This window comes from Malania oleifera, chromosome 3 (genome assembly GCF_029873635.1).
Source record: "Malania oleifera isolate guangnan ecotype guangnan chromosome 3, ASM2987363v1, whole genome shotgun sequence".
NCBI classification, from domain to species: domain Eukaryota; kingdom Viridiplantae; phylum Streptophyta; class Magnoliopsida; order Santalales; family Ximeniaceae; genus Malania; species Malania oleifera.
The window spans coordinates 23,248,778-23,267,271 of NC_080419.1; the positions used below are offsets into that span (position 1 = coordinate 23,248,778).

Sequence of the window (18,494 nt, forward strand, 5' to 3'; positions counted from 1 at the left end):
TCCACAAAGAATTTTAAATCCTCTTTTAAATAACATGGTTATACCTCATTAAGCAAAACTAGTGTTAATAAGTCAAAACTCTTACACACAAACAAGATTTGTTTATAATGTGACAAAAAAGGGTCATATCCGATATTTTTGCCCTTATAGAGGTGTTAGAGGTAGAGAAAGGAAGTTTGAATGGGTAGTGAAGAAGACAAACCTCTTGGCACCCAAGGAAGAATGGGTACCAAAAAGAATTACATGAATTTTTGAATATTGCTTCCTTAGAACCTAGGATTAGTAAATAAGATTTAGGTAGACTTAACCAAACCTAGGTGAAATAGGATAAGTGTTGACTAAGTGAGTTATATAGTACAAAGTTAGAGACACTTACCACAATTGTGTTTAAATTATAAAATTCCAAATTATGCATCATAAATTGTTTGATTACTATGTTGGGAACTTTAGAAGATCATGTCAATATTGATGAGTTCAAATTATAAAACCAATATGATCTTTTAAATTGTATATATCCTTGTTAATTGGTTTATCTCTTTTAAAAAGTATTGGTTATTGCTTATGGGTTGACAAAACATGCACTCAAAGCTTGCTCCTTAGGAATAAATTTTTGAGTGACAAATGGAAAATCCTTGTTTTTCTCATGTGAATTACTAAGGTTTTGAATATAAGTTCAAAAGCATGCTATGATAGGTAAATCTGTCTCTTATGGAAAAGAGAAGTGTTCCTTAGTCACATAATTTGTTTTGATGATATATGCTCTTGTTTGGATACATAGAATATCTAAAACATAGCATTCATGAAGTTGAAATTTAGTGGAAATAATCATAACAACAAGCGATATTCAAATGAAGCATCTATTTGTAATATCATTGTAAGCATATGTTTTGTTTAGAAGAACACCTTCCTTTTAGTAGCAAATTAGGAGAACATGTATCCTACTAACCAAGAGCATTGTTAAATAAAGCTTAGTATGCCCCTAAATGCTCATTGCCAAATAGTAAGGACATACCTACCATGCTTAAATCACAAGCATGAATTCTTTATGGAAAATGTCTATATTTGAATTATCATTGAATGATTGATCCAAACGACAACATGGAAAGGTATATGAATTTTACACATACTCACCTCACCAACATGGAAACTAGTTTTAATAGACTTTTAGAGCAATTTTAAGCTATGTGGGGGAGAAATGCATGTGGTGTTATGAAAGTTCAGTTTACTTATTGTCTTATCTTAAATGAACTTTCTATTTTATGTATTACATGATATAGCTCCAATTGATATGAAATATCTAGTTGAATGTTATTATGCCTTATATGTATATAGTAAGGGGGAGCAAAATTTATACCTTATTTAATGATATGCATAAATTAAGGGGGAGCTTGAAATTATACTCTATAGGAACACCAATGGTTTGCCATCATCAAAAAGGGGGAGATTGTTAGCCTTTGTGGTTACTTGAGCTTAATTGTCATGTTTTTATGATAACAACCCATTAGTGATTTTAAGTGAACTAATCTTTGCATATTAAGCTATGGTAAGTACAAACACAAATGCAAAGAATAAATAAAATATTAATAGGTTAGACATCATAAAAAAGGAGGAGATTGTTAGCCTTGGTGGCTACATAATCATATTTAATGTGTTTTGATAATATTAACCTATTTTTTGTTCCTAGTGTATTCCATCTTTGTAAATCATGTTTAGTTCAGGTACAAATGATGAATACATGAAGGTACCTAATCAGAGGCAAAGATCTGATTAAGTAGGCATTTAAGTAGGAAAAATCAAAGTGGACGCTCACTCGAAAGTGGTCAAGCACATCCAAGGAAGCTAGTATAGAATTATATGTAATGGGGAGAGTTTGAGGTAGGAATTATTGTAACTCTTGTGGTTTTGTTTCACGCATGATTTATGAGCAAGAGTTAAGCAAAATTGCATATGCATATTAGGACACAAGAGTATATAAGATTTCACTAAGTCACAAACTCAATACTCATGGTTTTCAAAGATAAAACAAAGAGTTTGACAAAATATCTTATACTCAAATATGTTTTCAAATGGGACAAGTGTTAAGTGGTATTTGTGTTATAATTTTTTATATACTTAATTCAAAACAAGTTTTATGTCCTAAAGCCTTAAGAAAATTAAGTATATATTCATAAGGACAAGTTTTAAATCATATTAGTGTTATAATCTTTTACAAACTTGGTCCTAATTAGGTTTAAAACCTTAGTTATGCACCTATCAAATTTCCTAAACACCCTTCAGTATTTAGGTCATAACTTTTGCTATAAAAGTCCAAAAAGGACGATCTTAGTATTTATGGAAAGTCAACAAAAAATCTCATAACTTTTGTGTTGATGACTTTTTTCTGATTTGGGATAATCATTGATGATTTTGGGTAATTTGCGACGACTTTAGGCAGAATGTTAATAGTCGACGAATTAAGGCAAATTTTTAACGAATTGCGTCAAATAGTTGACGATTGGCGTTGGGATTCAGTCCCCAACGGCTATAAATGGCTAGCTTTCAATTTAAACATATAATATATCACCCCAACGGCCATAAAATGGCTAGTAGCCCATTTTGCTATAAATACAAGTCCATAGACTTGTTTAGCAATGGTTTTTGATGATCTTAGTGAAAAATATCTTTTGAATACTAACCCTAAGCACTTTGCATATAGTTTATCATCTTAAGTGCTCATTTTCTCTCTTACGCTCTAATATTGTTTGATTCATTACTTAGGAGATTAGCGTGAGGTTTGTTTTGTATTTGATATCAGCTCATTTGAAGAGCATTGGTTTGTATTTTATCTTCTTGTTGTAAAGGGATTAGTTCCCATATTAAAGGTTCTTGGTGGACCGTTGTTGAAGGTTCTTGGTGGACCATTTTGCAAGGCTTCTTAGTGAGCCTTGTGACTCTTGGTGAGCATTGAGGGATTTGTTCCCGTGTTGTAAGGCTTCTCCGCCAGTGAAGGAGTTTGATAGTGGATTGTAAAATCCTTGAGTTGGTCTCAAGATGTGAACGTAGGCTTAGTGCCGAATCACGTAAAAATACTGGTGTTAAGCTTTCTCTTCTGTATACTCTTAAATTTGTGTCTTGTGCATGATTTACATTTTATATATTGTGATATAATTGCTTGTATCTTACCAAAAATTTTATTTTGTAGAGAAAAACGAAAATACGCGAAAGAGTCCATTCACCCCCCCCCCCCCCTTTTCTAAACTCGACACCTGGGCCGACAACCTCTTTTCATTTTTTGACTAGCAAAACCCTAAAAACCTCTTATACATCACAATGAGAAGTTCCAAGGGAACCAAACTCTTTGCAAGTGTTTCAATAGTTTGACTTGGTAAAGACTTATAGCTCATTAATTTGTATAATAAGAAAAAACTTGTGAAAGTATATTAAAGTTCCATTAGAACTCTACTTGAGTTCAAGTTTGGATGATTAAGATGACAAAGAAAGAACGAATTTGAGTAGAGACTGAGATATGATAATAAGTGTAGTTCATGTAATTTGCAAATGTGTCATCAACATAAATAATGACTTTCAACAACAGACTTGATTTAGCCACTAAAAGGTAAAACCGTCAATACTTAAATTATTAGAATTACGAAGACAGAATTACTTTCAACATATTTTATGATTAGAAAATTTGTTACTAATTGACAACTATTTTCAGCTAAAAAAATCTCAGTTATTAGGATATTTTTGTTGCTGACAAATGTTTGTTTCATTACATACACTCTTAATTTTTTCAAGTGGGATATCTAAAGCTTTTACTTCAAAATATTTTGTTCATAAAAATTTATTTTTGTTGAGCATACCCAATCAGAACCCCGTAACTTTAAATTTAATAACTAAATCACGTTACCAAAACCTTATTTCTTAAATTAAAACTCTTCATAGAAAATAAAATTATGAAGTTTTTGTTAATAAAATTAGACTAAAAACACATGTCTATGTTATAGACTAGACTAGGGATCCGTTATCCCGTTTTACAATTATTTAACTTATTCTTTTGAAAAAAATTAATAATTTATAAATTTTATAACTCTTTTACATTACCATTTTTTTCAATCTCTACAATTCTTTTTTTGTTTTGAAAATTTATCCTCCTATATTTTTAAAAAAAATTTTGGGTTTGGATTTGGCATATAATAAAAAGCTTTTCAAAAGTAGATCCCATACATAATCAAAATATTTGGGTAATTTTGTCATTTCAAAAATTAATCCGAATTTTATTCAACTTGTCACACGCTCTTGGTTTGCGTAGCATCACGCTTCGTAATCATAAGGTACTTTTGGAAACAAAATTAAAATCAACTAATGATAAAAAATACTCATAATTGGTGAAACCTTTTCTTAGTTTAACTTTTTTTATTTGTGAAAACAAAAATGTTTTTAAAACACTGCAAAATAAAATGAACTCTTATAATCCTTGAGAACTAAAGAACAAACAAAAAATAAATTGATAGAAAATCAATAAATATTGTTTTAATTGTATACTCAACCATTTTTCTTAGTTTTTAATTAAAATTTTAATATTATTTTTACAAGAGAAAGTTACAATAACATTTTTATAGTTGTTTTATTTTTGTTTTTCTTCACAATTTTTTTTTATTGAAACAGCATTTTAATAATTTAAAATTTAAGAGTACTCACTGCTCAAGGAAAATAATACATTAGGATAAATTACAAAAACTTTTGATAAAGTTTTTAATATCAAAAAATATATTTCTTAAATTTTAAAATATTTATTTTGCTTTAAGAAAATTAAAATTAATTTAATAGCATCACCATGTGAACCTACTTTATTAAGGGCGACTTAAAGACCCCTAAAATACACAAATTAACTAGGAATAATATATATATATATATATATATATATTATAATATAAAATAAATATCAAATCTTAAGATATTGTGTGGCTCATAAAATTTAAGATTCTTTTAAGTTATGAAAAATAATTTTCATTCCACATTTCTAAAATTTTCAATGAATTATAGAAAATTTTCTAATATTTAATTTTTAGATCACTTATATTTTCTCATTATGCTTCCCGTATCATTTACCAGAGATGGTGTGTCCGATTTTTTTCAAATTGTATGGAAGATTTATAAAATTTTTGAAATCTTAAAAGAAGTTCGTGTCTTTTGACTATCGTATAAGAGTTAAATTATTTTATTGATTATAACATAAAAAATAAAAAATAAATCATTTTAAACTTCATGTATAAATGTTAAAAAGTTGAAAATAAAATGGGAAATAATGTAATCTACAAAGAACAACACCTTCTACCACGTTATCTAAAAGGTATTCTTCGTATAGACAGGTGAAGTCTCGTTTCCGTTCATCGTTAGTTCAACTCTAGAGTTTCGTTTGGTATATTTTAATTTGATTTTGATTGTGTTTATGTTTTTATCTTTTTTGTTAGTTATGTTTAGTTTTGTAGTCATAATTTAGTTGGTTACTAGCGTTGGTTTTTTTTTTGGAGAATTTTTCTGTACTCTCCCTTTTGTTTTATCTTATAATCACGATATTCATCCGCTAAAAGTGAGGGTATATTAATAAATAAATGGATGTACCGCCCTTTTTTAGTAAAAAAAAAAAATTGAAAATAAAATGCATCTTTAATCTTCGTAATTTTTAAAAAAAAATTAGAATAAAAATAATATTATTTTTTACAATTGAAAAGGCACTAAAATGCATGTTACCTAAAATTACATATTATAAAAAATTTATTTCTGAAAATGAGATGCCTATCTTTTAGAATATTTTGGTATTATAAATTCTAAACAGATATAATCTCGAAATATTTTTGAAGACTCAAAATAAATATAAAATAGATAAAAAAAAGAAGATTCCACCTAATTTCCCAACTCAAAATAAACATAAAAATAGGTAAAAAAATTTTTAAAAAAAATCACACATCAAAAGCCCACTAAATTGCTTGTAATCTATATAAATAAATATATATATATATATATGTATATATAACTTTTTTGACAAAATTTTTATAATAAGTATTATAAATTTTTTTTTTTTTTTTCTCTTGTTAATACTTTTTGGTTGGATTTTATTTATTGGGGGAGGGCGCAGGGAAAAAAAATTAATGGTTTGCTTTAAATGCATGAGTATGTGAGTTCTCCTGCATTGGATCACTCCCACCTTTCCTTTGGCGTGGGTGGCAATCTTCATGCCACGCGTCGCTTCCTGCACTAGCTGTGTTTCGCTCCCTCCTCCACCCGCGGGTAACTCCATCATTCCCTTTCTTCCAAGCAGCCCAGAACACCCCCCCCCCTCTCTCTAAAATAAACTCGCATGCTATTCTCTCTCTCTCTCTCTATCTCTCCTCTTACGCAGCGACTGCCGAGACACGACGACTTCGGCATCTCATTCTCTCTCTTTCTCTCTCTCTCAGAAGCTCTGCTCGAAATCAACTTTGGTAGCCATGAAAGCTGAGCTCTCCTAGACCAGGTAATTAAAAACTTGTTTATTATTTTTTATTATTCTTTCATATGTATATATATATATATATATATTTATTTATTTATTTATATTTATGTATATAACTTAATTTAGTAATTGTTGTTTTTGTTTTTTCGTATCTTTCACCTCTCTGGTTCGTTCTCTGTTCACGTTTCGTTTATTTCTCATCTACAAGTAGTCAATCGATACATAACCATGAACACCCATTTTCGCTTCTCAGGTTAATTTGCTTTTTCACGTGGGTTTGAAGAGTGTTTCTTCCCCATGGAGGTATAATATATATTATGTCCTATATATGTAAATTAAATTCCCTTTTTCGTTACTGTCTCCTTCTTGTAAAGCTCGTGTTGTTGGATTCAACGCGTTTCTGCGTGCGGTTTAACGGTATCTTGGGGTTTATGCAACTCGAATTCGGAGGGATCACATTTGAATTCTTTGTACGAGCGGTGGTTGTGCTGTTTTGATGCTTGAACTCGTTTATTTTCTTTTTCTTTTTCATTATTATTTTTTAATGCTTTTAAGTGTTGTTAGCTTGGAAGAGATTGTGTCTGGTTTCATCCTTTGAGATTAATGTGCTTTCTGGGTTCTCATTTTTTTTTTCTTTTCTTTTGGTGAAATTTTTGGTTTTTTTGCTGTGGGCTTTGCTTCAGACGTTCCAGTTGAATTCAAAAATGGATCTGGGGTTGATTATTTTGGTTTGGGTTCACAACATGATACTCTGTTTGTACTCATTTATTTTCTGTGTTGGTTATTTAATTTGTACATAAGTGGCTTTTCTTGGATAATTGGTTTGTGGGTGTTCGTGATATGCATGCCATGTTTTGCTTGATCATTTTTATCCATTTATTTGGGTGAGAGATTTTTGGTTTTTTTTCCCTTTTTTTTCTTGCTTTCTTTTTTTGTTTTTTGTGTGAAATAATGTTTAGCTAAGGAAATTTTTCCCTAGTGTTTTTGTTTTCAAAAAATTATTTTGCCCATCTATGCTCTTGGCTAATCAAATAGGGATTGGTTCAATAAATTTTAGGTTTTTTTTTTTCCTGTGAATCAATGTTTAACTTGGAAAATTTGCCTTGATTATGATGTCATCCAATGCTCTTCCTTTTTTGGTTTGAATACTTTATCTCCCCATCTACTCTCATGCCTAGTTAAATTTAGCATAGGTTCAACAAATTTACTTCAACAAGTTCTTCCTTGCATCTATATTATTTGTCTGAATGGACCTTTTTTTTTTTTTTTGTCATGTATTTTGAGAACCAAAATTTGCTATTTTCTTCATAAAAATTGGACTAATTCTTTTTGAAAAGACACATACACTTGGGATAAATGGTCAAATTTTCCCTCTGAATTATTTAGACCCTAGTATTAGCAGTCTAAAACTGCCAGACACAGAGGAGAATGCCCCTTGCCTAATGATTTTCATTTATATGCATCCAGAAGTCCCTAGCATCATCAGATGATAAAGCAGACAAAGGTAGAATGCTTGTGTCCATCAAGATGGCACAGTTTTTTCAGGTCTTGTGTATGGAAACATTATCAAGCCAAAAACAGGAATTATGGATTTAAGCATCAAATAGTTTCTATAAAAAAGAAAAAATTATCTGCTGCTGTTGTTAGATGCATGCTTGAATTGTCAGGTTGATACTATTAATTTGATGGTCTGATAATTGTTGCTTTAAATCACAGCACACCTTTCCCATGCCCATGTTTCATGGGAAACTATGAATTTGATTGTCTGATAATTGTGCTTTAAATCGCAGCACCCCTTTCCCATGCCCATGTTTCATTTTCCCTAAATTTTATGTTGCACTGGGTTTTTAATGTTTCAATGATAATTTCAGGTTAATATTTGATTTTCCTCGGAATCCCCTATCAAGTGCAGCTCCAATCCTAATTTGTTTTGAGTGTCGTAGCTTTATCATTGATTTATTTTGGCTTTAGTTGGGCATTCTATTTTAGGTTTATGCATATTCTAAGATATCATTACAAAATTTGTTCAATTCTTTGCCAGATGGACTCAGTTCAACTGAATAACAATGGACATTACATTGAAGATGTGTCTAATGAGCAGTCAATTTATCCAAAATCTCCTGATATTTGCGATGTATTTGGAGATCCAGAGATACCACCTCGACTTGGAGTTGAGTACCAGGCTGAAATTCCTCCTTTAACGACAGGATTTGAGTCTCTTTGGTATAAGAAGAGCCCCAGTGGTGCAGAAATCGTAGCTAGTGACCTCTATGATTTTGTAGTGGGACTGCCTGTACCAATTATGTGGATCAATGAAGAATCTAAGAATATCAAACATGAAGGTGATTCGAATGACGTATCCTATAAAAATGGGTCTAATAAGACAGAATGCATCAAGGAAACACAGACTCAGATCATGGGCAACTCTAAACTTAAAGTTGAGCCCTCAGGCAGCACATTGGAGGATGGGTTAAGGATAGTAGAATCAGAAAACTCAAACATGCAACAAGGAATAAGGAATGAAAAGCTTGGTGAGCACAAGGCCAAAGGACACTGTCCTGCTCCTGGCTCCATGGGTGAGCCATGGAGTGAGATTGAAGAAGCCAGTTTTCTCCTTGGTCTATATATCTTTGGGAAGAACCTTGTTCAGGTGAAGAAATTTATTGGCAATAAAAGAATGCAGGATATACTGTCATTCTATTATGGGAAGTTTTATAGATCCGACAAATATTGTAGATGGTCAGAGTGCAGGAAAATAAGAAGCAGAAGGTGTATTTATGGACAAAGAATTTTTACTGGATTGAGGCAACAGGAATTCCTATCTCGTTTGCTTCCTCATTTATCAATGGAAGACCAAAATATTTTGACAGAGGTAATTATGAAGTGCCATAAATCATTGAGTTTGCTAGAATTTGCAATATGAATGTAAATTGATAATGGATAACCTAATGCAGTGACATGCACATTCTCATTCCCTCCCCTCCCAAAATATGTACAATGCACAACATCAGGATCACAGAATGTTATATGCTGAACTAGCCCACTGCTTTTATGAGGATTTCCTTACAAAATACAAATATATCGGCCTTTCTGACTTTGCTGTTTGGAGATGATGCATTCTATTATGATTGTTGTTGATGATACTTCCTTAATATATGAAGACAGGGAGAACTTTCTATTTTGATGTTATGGTAGCTTCATTAGTGTCATAGCATGATTGAGTGCAAAATAGATACACTAAGGGCTGAGAATGTGCGCCAGCATTTTTTTAAAGGGCACACGAATTTAAAACTTGAAAGTTTTAATTCCCCTACTACCAAATCTGACATTTTTGGCAAACTTGTGTCCTTGTCTCCAAAGCATGTTGAATATGATGGGCACATATTTGTATTTCATATTTCCTGTCAGTTCAGTGTATATGTTGATAACTTATTTAATTTTGATGTGGGAAGTACTCATGTCCTATATTTTGTGCATCAAAAGACATTGAATAGTTTGGCGCTGACCTCTTGCAGCCTTCACATAAAAATCATGGTCTCTGAAACCTTTTTTTTTTTTGCTAATATTCACGGTGGCCGTCTCTTAGATTGATATCCTTTACTTTTTTCCTTTGCTCCTTTAGTTTCTGGTGGCTGCATAATTCTTTACTCTTCGTCTCAATATGTTGTGATGCCACATCATAGTTCTCCTTCCTTCAGTGGCCATGCCAGTTTTCTATTGTTAATGGATGGCTAGTTGTCCCTTTTTTTGTCTATTAAAAATTACTTTATTTCTTAATCAGCATGCTCTTCTGTTTTTTAACTCATAAATTGTGGTTAACTAGCAGGTATCCAAGACATTTGGAGAGGGAAAAATTTCTCTGGAAGAATTTGTCACTACTTTGAAGTCTATAGTTGGGATAGAAACTTTTATCGAAGCAGTTGGAATCGGTAAAGGGAAGAAAGATCTCACTGGTATGGCCATGGAACCTCTTAAATCCAATCAAGTTGTTTCTGGCCGCCTGGACATACCAATTGGCAAAGCATGTTCCTCTCTTACGCCTGAGGAAATTATCAAGTTTTTAACAGGAGACTTTCGGTTAAGCAAAGCCCGGTCCAGCGATCTCTTCTGGGAAGCTGTTTGGCCCCGTTTACTTGCCAGAGGGTGGCACTCTGAGCAGCCCAAGAATCATAACTATGCTGCCGGTCCCAAGAATTCTTTGGTCTTTCTCATTCCCAGTGTTAAGAAGTTCTCAAGAAGAAAGCTGGTAAAGGGAAACCACTATTTTGATTCTGTCACTGATGTCTTGAGCAAAGTTGCTTCAGACCCTGAACTCATTGAGCTTGACATTGAAGCAGATATCGGCAACAAAAGCAAAGAAGAGTATGGATTGAATAATGAAACAAAAGCAGATGAAGATAATTTGTCTAGGCAGACACGCCATTGTTATCTTCAACCAAGAACACCTAATCGCCATGCAGACCTCATGAAATTTACTGTTGTGGACACTAGTGTCATAACTAGCGGAGAAAACTTCAAGGTGAGAGAATTGAGAAGCTTACCATTTGAATCTTCAAATGCTTCAGAATGCGGAAGTCATTCTGAAGATGAATGCACTTCTGAGGACTCAACAGATGAATCAAACTCCTCTGGAAATTTGTTCTATAATCAGAAGGATTATGATGATTCCAGACCAACAATAATTCCTGGTGTTAAGGCACTTTGTTCTGTCTTGAAAGAATTTGAAGTTAGCTCTTCTAATGGTGGTATTTTAGTTAGTAGCTCAGATCTGGGTGATATATCTGTGGAAAGTTCCAAGAATCAGAAGAACAACGGATGTGATGATGGGCTGCCAAGAAAGGCTACAAAGGGCCAGCTGAGCAGGAGGGTGAAGCCACACGCTTTAAATTACATAGCTCCTGTCACAAAACGGCGTCGGAGACTATCTGCTTGTAGTCGTGCGGAGACCAGCCGCAGCACAATTAGTTTCTCTGTGGCTTCTGGGTTTAAAAAAGAAGAGGCTAGTTGCTGCTCAGGCAATCATGATTCTAGCGAGAATCAACTCTGTGAAGTGGATCCATCAGAAAAGGGATCCTCCATCAGTTCTTCGTCTAAAAGGAGCCCAACGAGTGAAGGCATCCTCAGTGGTGGTGGAGACCCTGTGCATGAGAAGCCTCTATTGCGGACATTGATCGACCTGAACCTACCTCATGTCTCCCCAGAATTGGATATTGATAGATCTTTTACATTGGAGTTGACAGAAAGCCAGGATGATCAAACAAAAATGCAGCTGGATAAACCCAATGGGCTGAAAACCCCTATGGATATGGCCAATACTGAGCAGCAGCCTAATATTTCCCGAAGGCAGAGCACAAGAAACCGTCCTTTGACCACAAGAGCGTTAGAGGCTCTTGCATGTGGCTTTTTGAGTACAAACCGAAGGCGAAAGAGTACAGAAGCCTTTCCTAAAGAAAACTTAATGTCAAAACCTTCCCGACGTGCCCGAGGTAGGGATATGATTTCCCAGGTGGAAGAAGGGGGAATTGATGGGTGTAAGAGCAATGGTGGGTTGCTCAACAAGTTTCAGATGGAAGCTCCGATTTCAGGCCCTTGAGTCTATCCCAAGCTAATTTGCCAGCATCCACCTTTAGGATTGAACCTGTAGCAGTACCAGTAGCTGACATATGCTTAGGTGGAAACGTAATATCAGTTGGGCTACTTAACTAAACCAGGATATGCAAGGAGCACAGCAATTTCACTGTTGACTGGCTGCGACATACAGGGCGCGGATGCACACATCACAGAGAGGTATTAGCAGTGTGACCTTACCTAGAAGCTGTTTACATAAAATAAACGCCTGCAGCCATGAGGTTCTGAGGAAAAAAATGAGAGGAAATTTCTCTCTCCTGTCAAAGTTTTAATACAAGAACATTTTATAGAATTGAAAAATGGGTGTTTATGTAGAATTTGCTTGATACTGACTGTTCATACTTATTTGTTGTGTGGGGTTTGAGAAAGGTTGCTGCACCTATCCACCATCAAACCAAAGTGCAGGTGATTGTTTCTACTGTGTGCATTATGATTAAGCTTCTGCAACCATGCTTCACCATAGTTGATATGTGGATAGTTTCTTCTTTCCTTTCTAGATGTTAATGTCTTGGTCCATCCATTCTGCATCAAAGATTCAAAATATCTGTCATCAATTATCTTGTTCTTGTGTTGGTTGCAAAGAAATGTAGAGAAGAATGTTGACTTGTTGCGGTCTCCCTGGAAAAAGTGAGGGGCTTTTGTTTTGTTGTGGTCTTTCCATCCAATTGGTCAAATACATGGAGCTGACTGAAAGGAGCAGTTAAGGCAAAGATTGTGTACGTGGATATTAAATCATTGCCCAATGCACAAAAATTATAGACTATTAACTTTTACATTATAATTGTCTTAGAATGACGTCACTTTTTCTTTTGTAAACTATTTTATCATGAGTTTTTTCCAGATTTATCTTTATTTTAAAATAATATATTAATTAATACCTTATTTAGAAATATATTTCCTAGAATGATTCTGAAACAAATCTCGCTGGACCAATCAGCGAGATTTAAAGGGTCAGGGTAATGGAGACGGTGACACATGGCAAGCAAATCTTGCCGGACCATCTAGCGAGATTTGCCTGAAAATCAGAGCGGGGCCTTTGCATGAAAATTAGTGAAGAGGCAGCCCAGGAACCAGATTGCATGGTAAGAAATTGAGAAAAGAGTAAAAGACGGGTATGTAGCTGGCTGAGGGTGTTAGGATGACCTGAATGAAACCAGAGACCAAGCGAGGCCTATTAAGCTTGAATAAGTGTTGGGGTTTCTGATGAACTTTCTTCGAACCATGATCAGAATAAGCTTGGTCATCACACTGGTTGGAGGCATGGTTTTTGCTTTCCCCATCTTATCACCATCCTCCTGCTTGTTCATCTCTCTCCTCTCCATCCCTCTGTTTCCGAAGCTGAAATCTTCTCTCTCCATGTATTGTTCTTCATCTTCTCTATTACCCTTCACTGCTATGGAAACAAAATCAATTAAATCCAAGCAAATGAAACAAATTAAAACAAAATTAAATAAAATAAAAAGAAGATCGAAAAAAGGAAGAAAATCTACCTTTCCTTGGAGAAATAGCCATTCTCACTTCCTTCACTGGCTAGTCTGCACCTCCAAAATCTTGGCCCCCAAACACATCCAAAATAGGGGAAGCGCTCGAACTCCAAACAAACATGTGATGATTCCTACTGCCCTCTTCTGTTTTGTACTGACCCAGTTGTCTATTTGGCTTCTTATTAGCCGCACCATTGCCAGTTCTTGACACCGTCGGCGAAAACGTGCCCAGATTTGGAGCCGGATCATGCGCACCCCCCGGAGCGTGGTAGTGGAACCTTGGCTTATTGTTGTTGTTCGAAGACCCATCTTCTTCGTAATATGACAGTCTCGGCGTCAGTCCTCTTGACACTGTCGCAAGCCCGTAAACGTCCGTGGAACCGAAGTTGGAGCTCTGACCGCCAGCGACCATGGAATAGAAATTCGTATGGTTGAAGCTGGACCCTCTCGGAGTTGGGTTTCGAGATGATTGCAGAGAGTATATCTCTACATTGGTAACAATTTTCCTGTGTTTTTTGTAGTTTCCAAGTTTAAATTTGCAGGGGACATGCACAGGGAAAACGGGTATTATTAAAGCTAGCATGGATGAGGAGGTACTACACACAGTGTAGAGGAAAGAGAGGGTTGTGACTTAAAGCCTGAAAACTCGAATTCCAATGTTAGCGTGTGTAACGACCTGATTTTTCTTGCAAATTTTTTATTTTATATATACCATAAAATTATACTACTTTGATACCCTGAATAAAATCTATAACATCATCCCAATCCAAGTGGGGACCGGGAAGCCTGAACATCCATAAAATTTCCTATGCAGTGGTAAACAAAAAGACATACATCCACATTTACAATACTAGAGTTTTAGTATTCCCAAAATATACATATAACATGAACAATCCCAAAAATATTCCATCTGATCTCCTCGGGATCATTCAAAAATGCATCTTTCCCAAAAATACTCACCCTATAGACAAGGCAGTACTCTAGTTCCCCTACCTTCAAGCCTGATCTGCTCTTCTATCTGGTTTACCTGAAAAGTGATAAATTACTAGGATGAGACAACTCTCAATAAGGCGAAATATGTTATTACCAATGTGTGGCAAATGAGTTTGCATAACTGTAATATCTGATTTAAAAGTACTGTATGCTGTAAACAACCGAGTCTGAGAAAACACATATAAATAGAACACAGTATAACTCACACCTAGGTTGCTTAACATAAACTATTTTCTTGAATATTCTATGTAAAATACTTTTAATATCTATAGGTATGATTGCAGTTTTTGTAAATCTATATATATAATAATATCTGAGAAAACTTCCTTGGATGGATAACTGAAAGTCATGAATTAACCCCTCATGACAAGGTTGTGCGGCCCATAGGTGGGACTTAACACTAGTTGGCCGAATAGGATAAGTCAACTGAACTCTAATAGTCCGATCGGCCACCTCAACCCTAACTGATGGGGAGCATGTCCACAACAAAAGCACGATCGACTACTGAAAATCCACATATTATCTAAGATATTTGGTTGTACTCTGAACTAAAATAGCATCGGTATCGTGCTCTGAAAACTGATCTGGTCCATCAGGGTCTGATACTATATATATAAAACTGATATATCTATATTACTGATTAACCATGATTCTACTTAACTGAAATAACCATAATGCAGTAATAAACTAATTTAAATAAACTGAAATATTTGTATGTTATGGTTCTAAATCTACATATCATGGTTTTCTGAAACTGAATTTCATATTTTTGTATAAGCTGTAAAAATCATAAATCTGCATAAATCATATTTTTGACTAATACTGCGTATCATGTTTTCTATATAAACTGTATAATCAAGGTACTGAGAAAATTGAATATTTTAACTCTATAAAACTACATAAAAATCGTAATAAAATGAAAGCTGTATAATTCTGTACTATACTAATAATTTCTCATGCCACCCAATTAATTAAATAAAACACATATACTGAAATCTATAAAACTATATAATTTTCTTGCTCTGAAAACACCTATAATCATATTTCATATTTTACTGGGAAGTATTTCTAAATCAGCTGGCATAGCATATTTCCCTTACCTATCTGGCTGGGAGGCTTGCCTCCAATTCAACCCTCACGCCCTCGGTGTACCAACCTCAAAATCCTGCAATTACATATATATAAAATTCCCAGTAAAACACTGAATTTCCTAGAAAATCATCACACTTATATATCCTGAACTTGCCTACTCGTCATTTCCTAAACTATAATTTACCTGAGCTCCTGAAAAAATATCTGCTGGGGTCCTCAACCCATGCCTACAAGGTTCCAAAACACCCTAACCCTGAAATCATAACACCCTAATTTTACTCCACAAAATACTAGTATATTCTCATACAACAAAAAATCTGGACTCAAATAAATCGGGTAATACTAGAAATACCTAAATAATCTACTTACCCTAATTTTGGGATGGTGCCCAAGCTTCTCAAATAGAAATTCTGCTCCGACTAAGTTGTAGAGAATCTCCACAGGATCACTGTATAGCTTCTGATCGTCGAATAAGGGAGAAATGGAGCCAAAAATCTAGAGAGAAGGTGGAAGGTTCATTTTCTAGAGAGAGAAAGTGAAATGGGACAAATTTCTTCACTGAAAAGTGAATTTCGGCTATATATAGGTGGCTGGCCACGTGGCCTCGTCGACGAGGCGAAGAAGGGAGTTCGTCAACGAACTCACAACCTTCGTCAACGAACTGCAGGCCTTGAAGCACCCCTCTTAGTATCTTTTCGTCGACGAGACATGTGTCCTCGTCGACGTGCCCAACAAGGCTGTTAGTCGACCAATCCCCATCGCGTCCCTCTTTGAAATCTCCTTTTCTCTCCCTCATTTTATTATTTAATTGCGATAAATTTTCTGGGTCTTTACAGCGTGGATATGAATTTTCAGGAAAATCTCGTTGGATGGTCCAGCAAGATTTGCTTGCCACGTGTCATCATCTACCTTGGCCCTTTAAATCTCGCTGCTTGGTCCAGCGAGATTTGTTTAAATCTTGCTGGACGAAACAGAGAGATTACGTTAGAGTCATTCTAGGAAATATTTTCCCAAATAGAGTATTATTTAATATATTATTTTAAAATAAAATAAAATGGGAAAAAACTCATTTTTATCCTTATACACTGATTATTCTATTAGACGAACCAAATATAACACAAATAAATGGTTATAAATTAATTTTAGATTAACTTTACAATATAAACACACTCTTTTACCAAAGTTACTTCAAATGGGTTCTAAAAATGTTATTATAATGAAGTTATATTTAAGATGAGGGCAAAAGGCACTGATTTTCTCTAAAGATTTGATAAAAAGATAAGGGAACTTTTCCTGAGTTTTCAAAATTTACAGGAAACCTTTGTTGAGGTTTCCAGAATTTCATGAACCTCTCTTGAGGTTTTTCAAAAAGATACAAATCTCCTCTTATATTTTATTATAAGTTTGTATCTTTTTAGTAAATCTTATGAAAGGGTTGCATCATTTTTAAAATCTTAGGAGAGATCAATGCGATTGTTGAGACCTCAGGGGAGGTCGTCATTTTTTTTGTCAAATCTCAGGAGAGGTAAGTGTATTTTGCCTTTATGATAGAATACAAGAGCAAAATAAATAGTAAAAGTGTCCCATCCAAACGTTTGCATCATCCCCTCCCCAAATTTACGACAAGGTAGGAATTGAGAACTTTGTGCCCGGAGTTACAATATAAGAATAAGCTGAGAAAAGAAGAAATTATTTAGTTAAGTTTTGACATTAGATTCTAGGCAATTAACTACATACCTAAATTGTGGGTAATTTTTTTTAGTAATTGGTGCATTTTTAGACAATATTGACCCATAAATCACCCACAATTGATTTGCACAGGGGCTTTTAATCTAGCCTTAGCTTTAAAACGAGGCTCCTAATTTCCTAACATCTGCCCTCTTGGTTTTGGAAAAGTTGTATGAAATTTAGGGGCATTTTGAGTAGGGGGTGTCACGACATCTCGAACCCGCCAAACACTGGCACGGGTGCGGCTGCGAACTGGAAAAAATGGTGAATTTTGAAAAAAATGTATTTCGTGGAAAATATAAGGTGTGATGGAGTCGCCATTAACCTTTTAGAGTGTGGTTAGAACACTTGATTACTACCCAATTAAGGGTAGAATCGGTCTATGTTACCAGAGTAGGGTTCGGGAGTTCAGTTACGCGAGGGGAAGGTATTAGCACCCCCTACACACCCTTTCTAACGAACGGTACCTAATTAATCCAAAATTATTTCAAAATAAATTTAATAAGCCTTTGAAAATTACTCCCCTTCAAAAATCGAAGAAAATGCACAAAATAAAATACTATATAAGTATTCCCTTAGAACTGGGGTATACCATACTCCGAAGAGCTCAATGCCTCCCTTTGCAATCATCGGGATGGAAAATCGAGAAAATAGTTTACAAAATACGCTCTCGGGATTTTGAAATCTTTATAGAATTTTCTAAGTGAAAAGTAATATTCCGAGAGGTTTTCGAACTCCTTTGGAACGACACAGACTTCAAAAATATTTTTTGTGGTTTTTCTAAGACTTCTCTGGATTTTGTGATTCAAGTGCAAAGACACTTTTGAAAATTTCTTATTTTTGTGATTTTTTAATATTTTTTCCGAAGTAATTAAATAACAAAAAGGGAATTAAGGCAAATTTCGTGAAAATTGAAAAAAGATGGAAATAAAATGAAAGGCTAAGCCAATTTTATACCAATTTAGAAGACCCAAACCGATTCGAGAATGAACCGGTTAAAGGGGGTTGACCAGTTTTAGGCCCGGTCAAGGCTATAGAGTTCAATGTGTGTGCATGAATATGTGTGTAAAGCAAGTGTGGGGATATGTGAGCAT

At 34.5% G+C, this 18,494-nt stretch overlaps 2 protein-coding genes across 4 annotated transcripts; one reads left to right on the forward strand and one right to left on the reverse strand.

Annotated features, from left to right (window-relative positions):
* The first annotated feature begins 6,332 nt into the window (after window positions 1-6,332).
* LOC131152033 (uncharacterized) lies at window positions 6,333-12,417 on the forward strand. Of its 3 annotated transcripts, none has more exons than XM_058103614.1 (4): window positions 6,339-6,496; window positions 6,729-6,778; window positions 8,517-9,347; window positions 10,302-12,417. In XM_058103614.1, the coding sequence occupies exons 2-4, from the start codon at window positions 6,773-6,775 to the stop codon at window positions 12,066-12,068; spliced, it is 2,604 nt and encodes an 867-aa protein (XP_057959597.1). In that variant the 5' UTR covers window positions 6,339-6,496; window positions 6,729-6,772; the 3' UTR covers window positions 12,069-12,417. The 3 variants fall into 3 exon arrangements, with proteins under 3 accessions (XP_057959598.1, XP_057959597.1, XP_057959596.1); XM_058103613.1 differs by having other exon boundaries at window positions 6,489-6,641; XM_058103615.1 differs by lacking the exon at window positions 6,729-6,778 and having other exon boundaries at window positions 6,333-6,496.
* An 819-nt stretch (window positions 12,418-13,236) lies between these two features.
* On the reverse strand, window positions 13,237-14,170 carry LOC131151208 (auxin efflux carrier component 1-like). The gene is made up of 2 exons (XM_058102461.1): window positions 13,645-14,170; window positions 13,237-13,493 (listed from the first exon to the last, which is right to left on the reverse strand). The coding sequence occupies exons 1-2, from the start codon at window positions 14,168-14,170 to the stop codon at window positions 13,237-13,239; spliced, it is 783 nt and encodes a 260-aa protein (XP_057958444.1).
* Between the last annotated feature and the right edge of the window lie 4,324 nt (window positions 14,171-18,494).